The sequence below is a fragment of the Cuculus canorus genome, chromosome 1, assembly GCF_017976375.1.
Source record: "Cuculus canorus isolate bCucCan1 chromosome 1, bCucCan1.pri, whole genome shotgun sequence".
In the NCBI taxonomy this organism is placed as follows: domain Eukaryota; kingdom Metazoa; phylum Chordata; class Aves; order Cuculiformes; family Cuculidae; genus Cuculus; species Cuculus canorus.
The window spans coordinates 93,098,190-93,118,108 of NC_071401.1; the positions used below are offsets into that span (position 1 = coordinate 93,098,190).

At 38.0% G+C, this 19,919-nt stretch overlaps 1 protein-coding gene across 1 annotated transcript in view; it reads right to left on the minus strand.

Annotated features, from left to right (window-relative positions):
* Positions 1 to 243: 243 nt before the first annotated feature.
* The window catches only part of BACE2 (beta-secretase 2), a 48,625-nt gene continuing 28,949 nt past the window's right edge, over positions 244 to 19,919 (minus strand). The window contains exons 3-9 of the mRNA XM_054069026.1: positions 19,039 to 19,255; positions 17,283 to 17,411; positions 15,927 to 16,061; positions 12,677 to 12,778; positions 8,830 to 8,979; positions 7,483 to 7,651; positions 244 to 2,664 (exon numbers count right to left, since the gene is read on the minus strand). Coding sequence (XP_053925001.1) covers positions 2,417 to 2,664; positions 7,483 to 7,651; positions 8,830 to 8,979; positions 12,677 to 12,778; positions 15,927 to 16,061; positions 17,283 to 17,411; positions 19,039 to 19,255 — 1,150 coding nt within the window. The 3' untranslated portion in view covers positions 244 to 2,416. The remainder of the gene's footprint in view (positions 2,665 to 7,482; positions 7,652 to 8,829; positions 8,980 to 12,676; positions 12,779 to 15,926; positions 16,062 to 17,282; positions 17,412 to 19,038; positions 19,256 to 19,919) is intronic.

Consider the following 19,919-nt stretch of genomic DNA (forward strand, 5'->3'; position numbering starts at 1 on the left):
AGAGGGAAGCAGCTAAGAAACGTACAAGAGTTACTACTTTCAGAGTTGAAAAAGGGCTCACTGTTTATCATCGTATCAACTGAAACATTAACCGTGTGTTTCTGTTTGAAACAGTTGACAGAAGCATTACTCATATTACCATACTATAGAAGAAGGAATACAAGGCTGAAATTATTTGTTATGTGTCAAACCAAACCCAGGAAGACGATATGGAATCAAATCACAGAACTGGAAACATCGCTCTCTTTCTTTTCAGAACAAATTCTATTGCTTTAAGAAAAACTCAAGGGAACTTCTTGTTATAACATGTACTAGAATTTCTAATTATAAGACATTGAGAGAGATGTACAGAAAATAGAACAGGGAAAAAACACCTGAGCTCTACAGTTTCTTACATTCCTTATAATTAATTATTTTTCTCCTCTTAAAAACAAATAGGCAGAGGAAGAAGGAAGCAAACTCAACATTTCCTGCTACAGCCAACCCCTAATTCCAAGAGAAATAATTTTCAGATGTTGGATCACAACACCACCTGGTTCACTGTATTCAGCCAAACAATCTGAAAATGCAAGAATTACAAAAGAAAGAAAACCACAGGCACTTCAGTTATGAAGTAAAATACAGAAGTTAGTTTTTAAAAAACCCACAACAGTGCTTTATTTTCACATTATGTGCATCTCTGTGAAAGCACCTTTCCTGAAAAAAGGAAATCTTTGCTTATTTCATACAGAGTCGGATGCAGAGACAGTGTGAATCAGAAAACCATATGAAGAAATTAAAGGCAGAAAATTTTCTAGGCAAGAGATTGGGAGATTCAGAGCTAAGCTTCCTTTATTTTCCTCCTGGTTTCCCACACAGATATACAAACTGCTCTGCTATCAAAATGCAGAGGATATTTTCTTTTTTTCTTTAAAAAACCCAGATAACATAGCTGCCACCAGACTCCTCAACCTTGCGTTGTTTATCTTTCCAACCCACTATGCCAGTGCTATTGAAAAGTGATGGAGGTCCTGCAATATTCACTGACTAGATACAAGAAAATATTGTCCTATCTGCAAAGAAAATAACCATGTTCTGACCTCAGCATTAAGATCTACACTTGGAAAATGGAGGTCAAATATATTCTTCCCTACTCTCTCCCACTGTTGTTTTCAGTGTTTCTACATGTTTGTTTCCAGCTATACCGTTGGTCAGTACACAGACTTTCCATTCGATTGACACACTGGTGGAGCTAAACTAAACACACTTAACTGCCCATTCAAGTTGAAAAACAAGCCAGCATTAAGACTTCTACTTTACAATCTGACCATGAAGACATACTTTTGCCTAGAACTTTAGCTCAGCCAAAAAACCCAAACCAGTTGTCTTACTTTGTTGTTTTCTCTTTTGTTAGATGCTCATTAAAAACCCCAAAAGACATGGCAGAACACAGACCTTAGCTTTATCGTCTGTCAATATATACACAGAACAGCCTTTCTAAGTATCAGTCATTCTCAGCTCAAAAAAACCTCCAAACCCTACAAACCCCCACATTTGGGGGAAAAATGAAAGGCTTTCTTTTGTGCATTGAAGTATAAAGCCACAAAGTATTAGTTTTTATAAAAACCACTGCTTAGAAGCCAAGGAGTTGCATTTGGTAGTATGGCGCATCTTGTGCTTCAAGACCAGTTCTAAGCCACATGCATACCAGTGGTAACGTCTTTGTAAATTAAGAGAGGTAGTCTTGTTTTACACTAAGGCTGAACAAGTTAGTTTCTCCATTTTCACCTCCTCAAACTATGTTGAAAAACCACTCAGGAAAGGCAACCCTCTCATGTGGCAGCAGCGATTTTGAGGAAACAAAAGCATAAACCAACATTTCTTCTTGACATCACTTTCTCTTCTCTGCTGCTTAAGCCTGACCTTTCTCTCTCCCCCCACACCATAAGCACAGTTTCAAAATGAATTGATGTAAACAGAAAGCAGTATTCATTTAATGCAATTAATAAGAAAGATTATTAAGGTTTTTTTTTTTTGTTTTTTTTTCTACAGTCAGGGCTTGATTAGTTAGAAAATACTGATGGGTCCTTTTTTTTGTGAAAGAGGAATGGACGATTTTGTTCAGACAGTGGAAGAACATCATGCTGTGGGATTTTTCTCTTTCTTTTTGTCCTTTTTATTTTAAAAAAGAAGGTACTACTGAGAATATAAAGGCTCATTGTACTGCAGTAGCAAATCCAGTACCGTAGCACTTAAGAGGTGGTTAACAGTGCTTTGGTTCAGAATCAATAAAGCTTAAAAAGTTTTGATGAAGGATATTTGGTGGGATTTCAACAGCAATTTATAATGAATGTGGAAAGGACTGAGGCATTGGCTTCTTTCCCTTGAAGTACTTTGTTCTTAATTCTGTTTAGGTCCCAAGTTTCATGATGAAGTTTCATTTCCATCGATGACGCACTAAGGAGGATTCATCATTGACCACATCATTGTCAGAGTAGGGATGCTGACACCGTGATGAAATAAGCGGCCGGATGATCAGTACAAGGAGGATAACTCCACATAGGCTCATGAGAGCATAGGAGGCAATCCACAACTCCTGGAAAGAAACACTAGAAACACAGTTGCTTGCAACATCAGCTGTTGTGAAAGGGCCTTCAATTTCAGATACTGGAGAGCCATCAACTTCTGAGAAATTACAAAAAGAAAAACATTAGGTCCATTTAAAAGCAAATAACAAAAGATCTAGCCTAAATACCTACACATTCCTTTCCCTCCATCATCATACATCTCAGCATAGTCATGCTTTATTGTATTTCTCGTTGCAATAAAACCACCAGTATTGCATGTTTATAAAATGGGACTCTGAATCATAAAGGACGATGACACTCCCATATCCACACAGGCTGTCAATGGAGAACAGACATTCAAATCAGCCCTCCTACAGCTCAAGTTAAAGCCCAAGCCACTGGATCATCTTTGTGTCTGGACTAACCTTTTAGAAATTTTAATGTAACAAAGCTCAAAAATCCTACAACACCTGAAGTAAGTTGGGGCCTGGGCAGTTCTTTTTGTTTTTCCTGGCATTTGCAACACATGGAAGAAGACCTCAGATGATTCTTAACATCTGTTTGCTATCTTCCAGGGTCTTTGGGAGCTGCATGCAGGTTCATTAGCTTCACAGATACCTTAAAGAACTGTATCTTAAACACAAGGTACAGGGTGGAAAGCAGCAGAGATACCCTTGTGATTGGAAGTGAAAATTCAGAAGGAAACGGAGGTGAGGGAAGAAAGCTGGGTGATAGCTGTTCAGAACAGAGGAATGGTGGAGAGGAAAGTCAGCATCAGGACCTGAGACCTGAAGGAGCAGAGTTGTTGGGCAGGGTAGGAAAAGCTAATCAAGAAGCTTGAAAAATGGAGGTGACAAAGCTAAGGTAAGGAGCACGAAGAGGTGCCTTGGCAGCTCCCTTTGGAACAACCATCAATCTCAGTAACATCACAGACTGTGTAACTTGTTTCATCACCATCACAAACCACTACTTGCTAAACCAGTATTTGCTAAAAAGGGTTATGCTGCCCACGGTTGTCACAGTAACGGTGGCAAGGGCAGCAAAGTTCCCCTGAGTCGTGGACAGGGCTATGTGCATTGTAAAGGCAGAGCAAGTGAGTTGCCTAGGGCAACAAAATATTCAGAGCATTTTGTATCTGCAGGTCCCTGGCCAGGAAGGATGGATATCTTTTAGCTTGCTTGGGGCAACTAGGAGCCTGGAGTCAGTACTGTCTATGCATGTTACCTAGTCTGCCAAACACTTGTAATTCACTTCTCTAGTTAAATACTTGAAGACACATTTGTGTATTTCTTTTAGAGACCTTTCTGCTTCATTTCTTGTTCCTTTTACAACAGACACACTCTTGCTGAATTGTAAGTGATCCTGCCTACTGAAAAGAGTACCTCTTATTTACACATACTCTAGACATGACTCCTAAAAGCATGTTTAAAGAGATTAGCATATAATACCCTTTGGAAGGAAGAAGGGAGCCTGGGCTTTGGAAAGGGAGGAAGGTAGCCTTTAAGGTTCTTTGTGGAGAAACAACAGCAGATTAAGTGGGTTGCTTTTCCTGCAATTTATTAGAAGAGATTTTAGTTGGTATTCAGACCCTGGCCTCCCAATGCCTCATATTATCTTAAGGTTTAAATCTCATTGGATTTAACTCAACTTTATTGTGGGCTGCTGTAGAGACAGTCCTGCTTGCCCTCACTCCTGGCCCTCAATGCCCCTTTTATATGGTGCTAATGACTGGTAGGCTGCAAGGAGAGTCAGGGTAACTTGCTGGTCTGATGGAAAACCAACCTGTCATAAGCAAAATGCCCAAACAAGGAATTTTCTGTTGGATCACTCAAGTTAATCAATTCCTCCTTCGGTTACAAGTGTGGGAAGACTCCTTGAGCAGCAATACGCTGTCAGAGTGGACTGGGTGAAACCTCAGGCTGTATCTTTACCAAGACACTACTGTCACATAGGTATGGTAAGGGAGTTGCACAGTGGTGGAGAGACTTGTAAAAGCCTATCTAGAAGGTCTGTGTCAGAAAACAGTTTTGTTCAGCATCCTAGTATTGTACTTTGTCTACCGTGCAATTTTTTTCTTTTGGACATCTCATTCTATCACCATTCCATCCATCTCTACGAAGCCCTGCAGCAAAACCAAACTAAACTGTATCTAATAATGTGGAATGCAAGGTATTAGAATTACAACTTCAAAATACTAAATTCCTAAGAAGTGTGTGTGTGGGGAAAAAAGCAGCACAGCTTCCTACCTTGGAGATAGCTTTGAAAATAAACAGTCCCTAATTACTCATTTCACTTGAATACAATAATTAAAGTCACTTATGATTACAGTGCTTGGTGCATTTGTTCCGTAAAAGTAACCAAATTTTGCTCGTATGATCTCACTTGCTACAGAAATGCTAGGGGTATAATTCTGCTCAATGCTGAGTTGTTTCACTAATACTAACTAGTTGATCTGAACATCTTCTCTCAAGAAGGGACCTGACACAAATCCTTTCCTACTTGTTCTGTAAATAGTAGACTAGCCCTGAAATTATAAACAGGCAACTTGGAACAATTTGAAATTAGTAACAGGCAAAATAAGTCTTAAAGGGTTTCACATATTGATGAAAAAGCAAATTTCTTTTCCTGCTACAATGGAATAGCCTCCTGCAGCCACCTATCTAACTTTCCCCACTCTTGGTACACCCTGGTGAATGAAAATGGTGCAAAGAGTATAAGTGGGATAAGCCAGTTTTCATCTCTAGCTAAGTCTCAACAGAAACTCAGAAGTTCAATCAAGTTAAGACTTTCAGTCCTGATCCCAACTTTTTTGTATTCAGCACATATTCATTTAACATCTTATAAAAACATGGGCCTAAATTTAGCGCTAACACTCTATTGTAAACATGAAAGCATAGGTCACTGCAAAGCCACACCACTTATTCTTTCATATTTTTCTATTTCTGAAGACTTATGCCACCAGTAATTCAATTTAATTTATGCCCACGAACAAACTACAAAGCTTCAAATAAATTTCATTAATATAGTTGCTATGGAGGACATGGCTGGTCTCCACAGGAAGCCAGTTAGGCAGCTTAATCCCTCATGCTGCATTGACTGCTAACCACTCACAGTTGTGGTTTTCTGATGAAAGTAGTGTTAAATATGGAAACCACAAGCTGTGAAGAACTGAATTCAGAATAACTGGCACATCCAGCAAAATGTCATCTGCCCTATGTGAGTGGAGTCTAACAAATCAGTATATCTTGCCTCAGTCAGGGGCTTGTATCATCTGATTTCTCAAGAAGCTAAGTTTTCATGATGTTAGGTTAGCCATATTCATGAAACGTGGACAAAGAAACAAAGAAGTGCCTTCTAGCACCAGCTGGGCACCATCGTGTATCCAAACTCATGTAAATTGAGATTTCATTTCTATTCAGCAAGCTTAGTTCTTCCTCTCTAGATGAGGTTGGCAGAACTACATGAAGTAGCTAAACTCTGTGCTTCTATGTAGCAATATTAACATTAAGGTGTTAGTATGGTTCTCCAATTCTTTTTCTCAATGAACATGTGCTGTCAAAGCAGTTCTTACAAGCACCAGCTGGCTCACATTCCCTGCTGACAACATGTCGGTCAATGTGTTCTGTCAAAATGCCCCATTCCCTGCAGCATGGCAGGGTCAGAAGGCAGCTCTATGCGTACTAAAATTGCAGTCAGGAAGCACAAGCAAGAATGAAGGCAGGAAAACCTGGTCTGCAGTATTTGTCTAGTTATGCTCTCCTTCTTGATGTGTTCAAAATGTGTCTTTCATCACTGCATGTTACCTTATAAAGGTCTTCATTAAACAACCCACATCAATATCCATATTTTCTTTTGTAGCAAGCTCAAAGAGGACGATTTTGAACCCATTAACAATGGAGAGATTAAAAAAAGCCAAGCTTATAAAATGCCCTGGAGCTGCAACTCAGCTAGGTAGTATCTCTCTTTTTTCCCCCTCAATTCACTGGTTGCATTAAGCACTCAAGTACTTACTGCCCTTACCCTCTCTAACATAAATACTGGGGACTGGAGAAGCACTGTCAATCATAGTCCTTTTCTTATACACATATCAGGTGATCTCAATGTTTTTTCAGAGTACAGACTACTTCTCTTTGGGACAGAGACTTGTGTATGGGTGTACCTTCCTTCCCTCTTCTCCCACTAATATGCTCTTGTGGTGCCAAAGCAATGTCTCCACAAGGGGACGAAACACCAAAACTTTTGGGTTTAGCTACCCTTGGTTAGGCAAGAGGAACAGTGAAAAAGCAAGAAAGTTAACCAGCACAGTAAAATGGGCCAAAATTCATGAGCTTTTTCACATTTCCTCTGCAGTTAATTAAAAAAAAAAAATGGCTTTCTACTTGCACAGATACAACTATTTGTTTAGAACCAAGACAAATACCACAAGTCTTAATTTGTGTCATATTTTCATCTTGTCTCTTTCTTTGATTATTTCTGAGAGGATGAAAAGCTCAGTTTACATTAAGAGAAAAGCGTGAGTAAGGTACTTTACTGCATATTGCAAAAGTTAATTAAAGAACCCATCTATCCACAAATTAGAGCAGGATCTGCACAAAAATGAAGCTGCATTAAAACCAGCAAAGAGTCTTATGTAAGTGCTGGGGAAACTGCACATACAGACAGATGTCTCAGAAAGAAGATCTTCTCTCAGAGGGAAGAACTCAGCAAAGATATCCAGAGCTGAGGCTGATTTACTTCGTGCCAAAAGACCGTTGTGTGCAATACAGCACTTTTTTTTTTGTCCTCCTCTTGAAACCTGAATAGCTTGGGACTACTCAAAAATATACCCTTCACACTTCAGGAGTAACCATGCTTTTCCCCATCAGATAAACAGCAAAGGTGTTTCTCAGAGTAGCATGTCCTTCCTCACCTAGCAAGCCCTTAATATTTCTCTTACCTGCACACGGACTCACTGCAAAGCCCACTCTCCTCTGGGCTCTGTCAAATATTACGTAGAAGCCTTCCATGACTGTAGCACCAATAACTAGAGCATTTGAGGAGGATGAGATGCCGAATCGGTAGCACTGTAAATTCTCTCCTATGCCAAGAATGGGTTGAATATAAAGCTATTTAAAAAAAAAAAAAAAACCCAGAGTGTAAGAAGCAACACCACGCAGTACTTAAAAGTTTAGACCTTTAGATTTTTACATTTGAGAACTCAAACGCGACAGGAAATAGAGAATGAATAGGGACAAACAGATTTCTTTACATGATATAAGCCTAGTCAAAGCTTACACAGAGGTAAGAGGTAGAGCTCTTTTATTCTAAGCTAAAATTTGAATACTATCAGTCACTATGTGAAGGTCAACAGCAAATTTGTGAGAGCCACATTTTACTGTATCTTCCATAAGGGAAGAACAGCTAAGAAAGAACTTCTGATATGAACTCTAAAATTAGAAAATAATTTTATTGTTTAAAAAATACCAGGATGGAATTGATTCCGAGAGCATTCAGTGTTAGCTTCAAGGCTCTAAATTAAAAAATGCAAGTCACATTTTACCCCTTATGTCCTCAGGGAAGATGAAAGATTGCCAAGCTACATGATCAATACAGAAAAAGCTTATCATACAGCTTTACTATATTTCAAGTTAAAATGTATCTAAAAGGTTCATTCTCCCCTTTGCTCCTGACCATCCCCTAAGGTAATAGACTGTATTAGTAATATAGATGATACTAGGCTGTATTGCAACCTATAATAGGCAGGGGAGCCAGAGAGGAAAAACAAAAGTTCACATTATATTCTAAAAGCTGGAACAGAATATTAATAAGAGCTAAACCAACCAAGTTACAGCAACTAGTGAATAGATCGCATAGGCTCATTGCCAAGACTGTCATATTCAAAAGAAGTGCTCCAACTCAGAATGCCATGAAAAACAAATCAATTTGTTTCTCAAAACAAGATGATCAAAATGAGCAGAGACATTCTGTGTTGACATCTAAAGTGACTAAACCAAAAACTTGCATACTTTTACCAACAATTTGAAATAATAATTCCAACTACAAGGACCACACTCATAAAGAAACTGTGTTTTTCTTTTTTTGGTTTTAGGTTTGACCATTTTTTTGTCTTCCCTATTTAAAATCTGATTTAAGAAAATTCATTTAAAATATTTCCCTTGCATGCAATAACCCAGTTCTATATTACTGCTGAAAATAGCTTCCATTTTTTAATAGCACGTTCTTTTCAATAGTAAAAAAAAAAAAAAAAAAAAATCACAATTGAATAAACAAAGAAAGCTGAGACCTGTGGTAGGATAGAGATCCGAAACGACCTACTGGAGTTTTCATCCCTTAGGTAAATTGAGAGTTTGGGAAATAAGGACCAGGGTTTTTCAGTTTTATCCCAGCATGCAAGCTGTGAACCAGTCCAGAAACCAGAAGAGAATTCCTGTATCTATTAAAAACAAACAAACAAACAAAACCAGATTACATACGTATTAATAGATTTTTTTGTAAATGGTTGCTACCGTTATTTGATATTTCTTCCATTCCCATGGAGAAATTCAAGCATGAACACAAGTCTGAGAGTTCTTTCTTTAACAACCAAAGCAGAAACTCAACACAGAAATTAAGGTTCCTCATAACTCATTATGACTTGGAAGAAGGAGGAAGAGGTAAAAGCAAGGTTAGTTCTCCTTTCCCTCCCCATTTGTGTCACACTATTTCCACTTCTGCAACAAACATGTATGACCTCCCTGAGCAATCAGTACTGCAGAGATGGGCTTTTACCTCCTATCTACTTTTTCTCTGAAAAGCTCTCACCGAATGCCAACATTTTGAAGCGGCAAACATTTAAGAAAAAAACAAGCAAAACAAAATACAAACCACAAGCAACGGAATCATATCCCTTCCTCACATACCTACAGCTTCTCACTCAGCTTCGGGGGTTTCAAGCCAAGGGCTAACCCAAAATCTCCTGGCATCTAAGGGAATCAAGGTCTGCTACAATTAATGGAAAGAAATACATCCCTACTCTCTTTTGCTGCCCAGCCATTCCCTACCAATACAACTTGACACACTTCAGAAACAAAGTTGATTAACAGTACTTCCTCACATATCCATGGCACTAGCAAAGCAAAAAGCAAATCCCTACAGAGCTTGTTTGCCCAAGACAAATATTGATGCTCCCTGAAGCTGACCTGGCCAGATCAGAGGAAAACCCTTCCATGTGAACAGGAACAAACTTTTTCTTTTTAGTGGGGCTTGTTGCGATAGGACAAGGGGCAATGGTTTTAAACTAAAAGAAGACAGATTTAGACTAGATACAAGGAAGACTTTTTTTTTTTTTTTTTTGCAATGAGGGTGGTGAAACACTGGTACAGGTTACCCAGAGAATATATTCCCTGGAAATATTCAAGGTCAGGTTGGATGAAGCTCTGAGCAAACTGATCTAGTTGAAGATGTCCCTGCTCCTGCAGGGGAGTTGGACTAGACGACCTTTAAATGTCCCTTCCAACCCAAATCATTCTTTGCTTCTATGATATTTTAGCGTATTTCTTTGTGCTGATTCTTACTGCTATGTGAAGCAACACAAGGCATCTTGTTCAGACACTGCAGAGCCAAAGCCTCCCATATGGAATCCAGCCTCTCCACTCCCCTCATTTGTATTTATCTATGATACCAATTATTCTGTAAACATTAGCTCATACATTAGTTATATGGCTTTTTACAGGTGACAATTATTCACCCCACCCCTATAGCTACCAATGAAATATCTGTCAGGGCTGCACAGTATTAGAGATGTAATACTTCCAGGTGTTCATCACTTGTTCTTGGACCAACAAGCATACACTCATGTAAACACACAATGAGACCTACTGTCATGGACTGCTTTTACCCTTAACTCTCAATGCTTAAGTACATCTCTTGGCATGGGACAAAATGTCCCTCACAGATAAGTCCCATGCCAGTTCTGCTGAAAAAATTAGTTCTCTCTTTCCATTTTCTCTGGGAAAGCAGAGCTTGTAATCTGAGAAAAACTGCAAGATAGCACCCTGAATGGACAGGCCAAGTCTATAAAGTGCTCTAAGTACCTACTTTCTTTTCGCAGAAAGATTATTACATTGCATTTCTTTGCCTTAGTTCTGTACGCTGAATAGATGCATTGAGGAGGATCTAGCTGCATGATACCTAAAAGGTTATTAAAATAAAGATTTTAGGTTTATTTGAGCCCTCCTTTCTTCAATTTATCAACTCAGCATTACATGAATACCATGAGTAGACATGCTGTCTGGACTTCAGTTCTGTGAGGTGTAGTAGCTGCCACCCCTCTGTGGCTCATATCTGTTCATCTGCCAAAACCACCATCCTCGAGACATGCCAACATCAAACTGCATCTACAGCTGCTCTCTAAAAGACTTCAGTCCAAGTATGTAAGATTTAAAAAAAACCAAAACAATCTGCATCACCAAAGAGCATAAAGCTCAACCCCTTAGTTTTTAATGGAGCTGAATAAAGGAATGCTTCACATGCAGTTATCCCAGCATTCCTGAGGGGGCATTAACATCTTGCTGAGAATCTCATAACAAGCTGCTAGGAGCATGAGCTTGTTAACCTGGTTCACCTCTGGTCACAGAAGTATGTCTGACTACGGCAGATGATTTTATGTTTCAGTGGTACATAGTGGGACAGAAGCACAGAGCACTAAGAGTAAGATTATGATGCCACAGCACACCTGCTGAAAATACCCATTTTCCTGACGTTGCTGCTAGATAGATGGAATCTGATCCTTACATCTTGTAACAATGTTCTTACTAACAGACTATCTCCTTTGTTTAGAGATGTGAAAGTAATTTCAGAAGTGTGCGGAGGGAAAGAGTACAGCAACAAAAACCTTGACATTAAAAAGAAATCCTAAAAGAGAACAGTTAGTTTATGCATTTTTAATAGTAAGAACACAAACCATTACGCAGAGCAAGCGAGTGATTCCCCTCTAACACATTATTAATCAGCTATTTACTTGTTATGTGGAAGGCCCTAGTTCAAATGTCCTGACCAACATCAGAGAGGAGTATGGACTACTGTGACCCACTTTACCGGAGGATGCCCTAATCCACAAGGTGCCATTACAAGAGCTCTTGGGTAGGCTGTTTTCAATTCTCCCCCATCGACTGAAATTGTTCTCATCAATATTTAAGCACTTTGCAAAGAGAATAACTTTTCAACTAGGGAAGCTGAGCTACAAAAGATAACCGGTACATTTATTTTAGATACTGGACACCTGCAGGCAGTGAGGAACAATCTATGCCAAATCTCTGCTCTCAATCAGGTAGGAAAAGGACCTCAGTCTTGAATTATAAGCATACAGGCAAATACTGTCTTTTGGGCAGCCAGCCAATAGTCCAGTTTCTGTACTTCCTCTGATTTGTAACAACTACTTCTGTCTGATTGTGAATTTATGACAAAAAATTTAAAATTGGTCACACTGAAATAGCTAGGATTTATTCTTCATCTTTTGGGTGTTGTTCATTGTATTCAATTGATTGCGTTCAATCAAAATTTATGAATAGTTTTTATTAACCTGCTGCTTCAGTTATTCAACACTCAGGGAAATCCATCATCCCCATGCCCTACTTCTAAAGCCCACCGTTTCCTATGAATAATCCTAATGAATGGCAACCATTCTGTATAACAAGAAGCATTATGCTTGGAAAGGAACAGTTTGCAGTAGCAGGTTCCTCTCCACCATAAACACTCTATTTTAACTGAAAGGACTGATTCTCATACTCTTAATACTTAGAATAAGAGCAAAAGGGATCATGCCCATGTTTCTGAAATGCTTAGAACAAAATATACCATCTCTACACTATTTCTGATGCATTTCCACACACTCCCTTTCCTGCCTGTGCTTGGACCCCACCTTTTTCCTCCTCCCTTTCTCTTTTCGCATACTGCTTTCCTTTTTCTGTTTCCATCAAAGACTATCAGTCATTTCTCACTTATTAACAGGAGTAGACATGGCAAGATTCCAGTCCCCTCAGGTTAAAACCCTATGACCGATAAGGCAGAACACAAAGATGATACTCTCAAAGATCATACGATCATTTAATAGGAATTTAACATTTCGAGCAGATTTAATGACTTCAACTTACCAGGGATGTGCGAGCTATTGCTTGCACAAGAGCAATGAAGACTTTCTGGGGTAGACGGAGGAGTGTGGTTCCACTGTCTACTATTGCTTTATCAGCATTATACTAGGGAGGAGGCAAAAAAGGAAGAAGTTACACACTGAAGTTAATGTAACACAGATTCCACTGTTTAATAACAACAACAAAGCTGTTTCTTTTGGTATCTATCTTCCCAAACCTCCATATCATACCTGCCAGCAGCTCTCTCTAGCTGACAGTTTGAATTCAAATGAAGCTTGAGAGCAAAACCAAGATACGGTCAGCCTAGACACAAGGGTGAGTTTATCTGCATTACTCAAGAAATTACTGATGTCACCACAGCTCTTGCAAATGGCCAAGCCACTGTAAAAAGAAGCAAAGCCTGTCCTCTCTCAGAGGTGTGAGTGACTTTACTCCCTATATACTTTAGGTAAAAGCACTCTCTTGGTCAGTACAGACAGATACTAAGCATGCTGATGTAGCTTACATGTATGTCCAAGCTCTGGATCAAGGTCTCTGCTATCACAAAAACAACTCACTCTGGTTTAAACACAGTACAGCAGCCTACTTGTAATAACTGGTACATCTAATTTAAGATTAGTCAGGGAACATTAGGCCTCATTACATGTCATGTTCAGTACTGACTCAAGAATACAAATACCAAATGCACATCTTTCTCTCAGCTGCTGAAAATCACTAAAACACAGAAAATAACGAGTAAAAAGAAACCTGACATTTCAATCTTGCTGTCTCAAAATCTGCACTAAATAGCTCCTAAGCAAACATTTCTTCTCATTATTAAAACCTCCTCAGAATAAGTGATTTCATCAAACTTCAGATACAGTAAATAAAGAATAAATATTTTATATGTTTCCTATATGTTTTCATGAACTCCTTAAAAACTATTATTAATTGCCAAAAGAAAAGGCAAGTAGCAGTGGCACCTCTTTGCTTTAACTATTTTTTTACCAGCTTTGGCAGCAGGATAAATGTAACTGAGCAGCAACATGTTTATGGCATAGTCACGAGACACAAGGTAACGTTCAGCATAAACATTTTAGGAAGAAAAGTGATTTTTAAATATATTGGTTCAGATGCTATCCAGTCACAAGGAACGCCTTTAGTGTGGTGACAAAAATAAAACCCACTAAAAAGTAAAAAAGTAACTCTGACTTATTTGCTTTTTGAAAGAAGAGCTGCTATAGGCTGCCAAGCAGTCCTGAAAGAAAAGCAAATGGGAAAGCATTTCTTATACACTAAGAAATACTTCTAAAGAGTGCAAAGAAATATTGAGGCATTGTAGCGTCTACTTTAACAGCTCTGTACCACAAACACACAATCACCAGCATCCTGGAGAGCTAGCCTTGGAAAAAAAGCAGGTAGGAGGCACAGCCAAGAGGGTCAATCACTAACACGAAACCATGCAAAATGCCTGGAGCAGCAGGATCACTTTGTTAGGGACTGAGCACCTGAAATTTTACGCTGTGTACAGTGTACTTGCAGGGGGGAGTAACTTCTTGCCTTCTTAGTCTTCCTGCTTAATATTTAACAATGCACCCTATGCACTGCTGGCAGCTCAGTACTTCTCTCAGCCCTGGTCTGCCAGGCTCAAGGCTACAGCTGCAGCGTAACGCTGGTCAGATTCCCAGCATTGAAGTGAGAGGATTACCCTTTCCTGGCAAGGAAAGAAGTAGCATCTGGTGAACGTTACAAAAAAATGTTCCATTTCCTAGAAAACAACGAAGAGGGCACATAGTTCATCACCTCATACAAAGAATTATGCAACCTTCGCAAGCCCCTAAATAGTGAAACATTAATCGTACTGGTTCTAATTTACTGTTCTTGCCCTAAATTTTTGTGGGAAAGATCTCCTTTGATCAAGAAAAGTATGATGCTTTCTGTAACAGTGACTAGCATATTATGCTAATACGTACATTGTGAAAGCAAATCCAGGAAAAAAAAAGACCGACAATAACAGGAAACTTTCAGAACACCACTAGATTTTTAAGTGAGTTGTTTTCTGGAAATATCATGTATTAATACATTAGTTAAGGGGCTTCTCTTCAAAAACATGTTGACTTTTTTTAAGGCAAGAAAGAACAGCAAACACAAGCAAGTACTTCAAAGCAATTACTTTAAACTGGATATGCTTTCCTAACAGTTTAATCGATAGAGAGAGGCATTTAAATAGACGTTGTTTTACTTATTAAGTTGAAAGACAATATGACTAATTTTAAATATTTTATATGGCAATATGATTTCCATTTTTTGCATGAAAACATATTTATGCACATATTAAGTGAAATGATAAAAATCTTACATGTATGAACTATATAAACTTTAGAATTATCATGTTGCAATGATTTCAAACTAAGAGAACAAGCATAAAATAAAAATTAAGATCTCTATTGAAAAGAAGGCATAAAAATCAAAATATGAATATTGCTTTGCAGGAAGCAACAAATGCAACACACATGTACACACATATACTCCAGAATGAAAAAAAACAAAAAAACCAAACAGCTTTGGAATAAAAATTGCAACAACACAGTCTCATTAGACTGGCCCAGAGATAGCTCAATATTATTCCTAATAAAACCAGAAAACATATCCATCAGGAATAATAACTGAAAAGGCTGAAGGGAACAAAAGTGGATTACAAAAATGAAAGAAAAAAACAACAAAAAGAGGCATAGGATGAGATATATTGGGAAGTGTCCCAGAATGACACCTGCTCACTGCCACCATGAATTACGTGCTTAGACATGTTCACTTTTCTTTCTTTGACCAGAACTGCTTTAAAACCCTTCGGTTTTATTTTACTGTATAACAGAAAACCATAAACTGTAGTTGTCTAAAGACTATTGTGTCCTTGAATCAATGTATCATCTTCAGTATTTAGACATCTTTGTAATAACTGAAACCAGTCAAGAGGCTGAGCCCTTCCAAACTACAACAGCCTTATTTTCAGTGGACTGTTCACTTCATAATTGTGCCTTAGTCCGTAATTTACTGAAAATGACTTTAAAGTCCTCTTTGAAGCAATTTTAGCATGCTTGATTTACACACTGCATTTCACATGACTCATTCATTTCTTTTCAAAGTTATCATGCCACCTTAATTCTCAGAGAAGACTGCAATATACATTTCCTTACAAACACAAAATTGATCAATTGAGTATTTTTCTTAATCAAACTTATGTTTTGTATACACAGAAACATACTATCATAAATACCTCTCTGCAGTCCAATTCAAGGTTCTGTCCTCCCACCTCCAGTTTGAGAATTTCAACCTGGTAATACCACTGTTCTTTGATTGGTGTGTACCAAATATCACCCTTGTAAAGACTTGGTTCAATTCCACCCAGAACCTAAGGGAAAAGAGAAAGTAATTCACATGCTTTAAAATCCCAGATGTTTAGTTCTGGGACAACTACAGAAAAAAGGGGACTATTTAATAATGAATTTAATTAACAAGGCATCAAAACTTTAATTTAGCACCATCTGTAAGGATTTTACTGACAAGTTCTTTGTCAGAAATAATGTCTAGATGTATCTTATTGCTTTAAATAAATTGTACTTCAGAACTCTCATACTGGGCCAAATTACCAGCATATTCATCAAAAGCTCAAACTGACTCCGTTATGAAAGTTCAGCTATTTAAAATCAAAACAGTATTTTGAGTGGTTTGACCTACCCAATGTATAAAAATGGGACAGAATATTAAACTTGCACATCATTAATTCATATTAGTGAAAATACAATCAGAAAACTCTTAATACCGCTTAAGGACATTTCGTTTTACTTCTACACGTCCAAAATGGAATATATCCATCTCATCGTTACTATCACTTCCACCAAGACCTATGTTGAAGCTGACTGGGAGAATTCTAGACTATCAGATTTTGAAATGTACTAACACGAATTCTCTCTTGGGCTTCATCTGCCTCAAGAGTGTTAACATTTACAGTATGTGAAATTACAGATACATAAATATTTGTGATCCACTCCTGTGCCGATATGCTTATTTCAGCATAATTCAAGAACAGTCATTCCACCTCATGAACCCAGATAAATTAAGGCCAATTCTTGGTCCCCCTAAAACTAAGGAAGACTTCCCAGATTAACAAGGAGAAGATTTGGTCTTCAGGTATTTTGTTATGCTTTAAAAAGGAAAAGAGCCTTGATTCCTCTCCTCCTTTTCACACCACGTTAAAAAAAAAAAAAATTGTGGCTTTTTGGTGAGTTCGAACAAGCTTAGTAGCTGAGTAAGGGACTACTCAGTTTGAGAAAGGTAGCAGAAACTGCCCTGAGGAAAGACAATGGGTGAAGAAGCACACCATAACATTTATTTTTTTCTTTACTAAAATTCAACTTCCAATGCAGAAATGTTGTTAAACTTCAGCGATGAAAAACAATGGAGAATGAAAGTAAGACACTTGAGTTTTACCAAAGCACTTGACTTTTCCTTAAAAATTATAAAACACTTCACGTATTTAAGCACTAAATTTGGAAGAAGCAGGATAGTCATAGAAAAGAGGGAGAGCAATTAACAAAGATATATCTTCCCTCTCAGATTGACAGATACCCACAAGACTACCTCCGTTGGTACCACTTCCAGAAACAGGCAGTCCAGCACCACACATCTGCAAGGAGAAAACGTTGGGAATCTTTGCCTGCCTCACAAGAGAATCAAAGAACGTCTCCACAGAACTCGAAGGCTTGAAGGTGTTGCAAAAAAACCATAAAAAAACAAAATCAAAAAACAAAAGAATTGCAGAAGTATTAATTAAAAAGTTTCTTTGCAGAAATGAGCAAATCATTCAAATAAGACCATTTTTAACAAGTAAGCTGAATTTCTGACAACTAGGTGATGAAAATTCTAGATATCATAAGTCATTAAAAAAACAAAATCACCTTTCTCCATTTCTGATGTTTTACAAACACTTTCACTCTTGGCCACTGTCATAGAAATCCTTAAAGCATGAGAGTATTTTCCAATCGCAGTTTTCAAACTCAAATACTAGTTTCAGTTTCAGGCAGAAACTCTTGCCAATGCCTTCTGCTAGGAAAAGGCTTTGGTTTATCAGAACAGTCAAATATAACTTGCCCTTCCCACCTTTCTGGGGCAAAAAGGCAGAATTTTAAAGTAAGACTATTCAGTTTTTAAATACAGTTTAATTCTAATGAACTTTGAATTCAATGGCCCTAATTGCCTCTTCCTTCTTTTAAAGAACTTAATACCCAAGTACACTCACTCCAACTGATTCCTGGACAACAGGTTCTCTCCTACACTACATGTCGTGTTTGCCTTTGCAGTTATTAAAATACTGCAGTTGCACTGTAATTCAGATTTCTGTCAGGTACATCTCATGACAGGCATAGAACCATTGACTAGCTTGCGAGCTGCCAAGTGCTCTTACTGCACAAAGCAGAGCAACCTCAGAAGCAAACAACACTTAAGACTTTGGAAAAAGAAATGCCCTGAAAACACTATTTGCCCAAACAAGAGTTTGAGATGCAGCTCTTCTTTGTCTGTCTGTTGACAGCGTATGACAGCAAGTATGGCAGAAGTCAATACAATGATCACACTCTTGAAACTAGTATCTTAATTCTCTTGAAACTAGTATATTAATTCCAGAGTCTGCAGGCAGTGTTGACTCATTTGTTACAATGAGATATATCTCAGTTTGTTAATTTGTCATAGAGTTAAGTGTAGATTGAAAACCATTACTATGTAGTATTCCAATCACATTTTCAGTTTTTGATTATAAGGTTATACGTTTTAGACCATAAGTGTTAAGTTTTAAATTAAACTTAAATTTTTACTCCCACAAGAACAGGATGCGATTGGTTAGATGTTCATGAAAACACCATAGCTAGTATTTGTTCTAAAATTATCCACATATGCTCTCCATCCAAACTTTTATTTGATAAATGGAGAACATCTTAGAATGAACTGCCAAGGGCTTTGCCAAGATAAGTTCATCAGGTATTGATGAACCTTGAGGAGGATATCATATCCCTAATATATGCTCTCCATATGAATACCAGAAGGCACTGGTACTACCATCCTCTGGTACTATGAACTCTGTAAAAATTTATTCATTCCAGAGGAGCTAAACTCAGAGCTTTCATCATCAGAAGAGCCAAACCCCTGATATGGGACCATGGTACCACCACAGCCTAATTTATTCTTTCTGGAACAAACACAGAAGATTTGTAGCAAAGCGTGGTTGGAAGGGAAGAGTTAAATGTTGACAGATAATCTTCCCTCTTTCTTTTAATAGTTAGATTTCTTTTTATTGTCATTTTGAATGATAATAGCTAGCAAAAACAATGACTTACCTTGGCTAAGGCATTGTAGGCAAGACCAAGAATCCCCTGCCATTTAACCCCTGGTAAGAAAAAATTCTCTGATTCAAGAATGACAGCAATGTTGATAGTGTAGCTGCCATCAATTCCTTTTGGGATCGTAATGACATCTGTACCCAGCACTCCAGTCCAGCTTCCTTGACTGTACTTAACTGTGACATCAATCCCTTGAGGTTTGTATGTATTTGACCTTTAAAAGGAAAAGATACACATAGGCATGAGCTGTTCGTTTGCAATGCAAGACAATAGAATATATTTGGTTTTAGTATTTCCCAGAGAGGAAGAAAAAGTGAGGTCTGCTAAGTCGCTGATGTACACTTAGAGAAGAAGGGGGATGGATTGTAAAAGCAATAATGAAAACAATTTTTAGGGCCTGGTTTTATCCTGAAGCCATCAACGACTCAAATCTTCACAATGTGTGTATTTTTTTTTTCCTTAATCTAAGATATTACGTCATCTAGTACAATATGTCCCTGACTCAGACTGGTCCCTCACAATAGGAGCAATACTCTTTAACTGGGGATGAAATCTATTCAGTGGTGATAAGAAGCAAACAGCTCCTGAATTCAAATCTAGAATTAAAATTCTAGGCTAACTGAATAGCTATAGACTAATTCCTCATTAATATTATTAAAAATCCGTCTTGGTAAATTGGAATATTATTGTATCAGCAGTAAGGCACACGTTTTCTGAATCTGCAGTTTGGTCAGTCTATCAGGAAGTAAGTAGATTTGGATATTATTGACAAATCATTCACTGACTTGGAGGAGGAAAAGGAGTTCCTTCTAGATCAGGGCAGCAAAGGCAAAGAAACCGTTAAGTAAGGCAAGCAAAGAAAGGAAAAGAATCTTGTT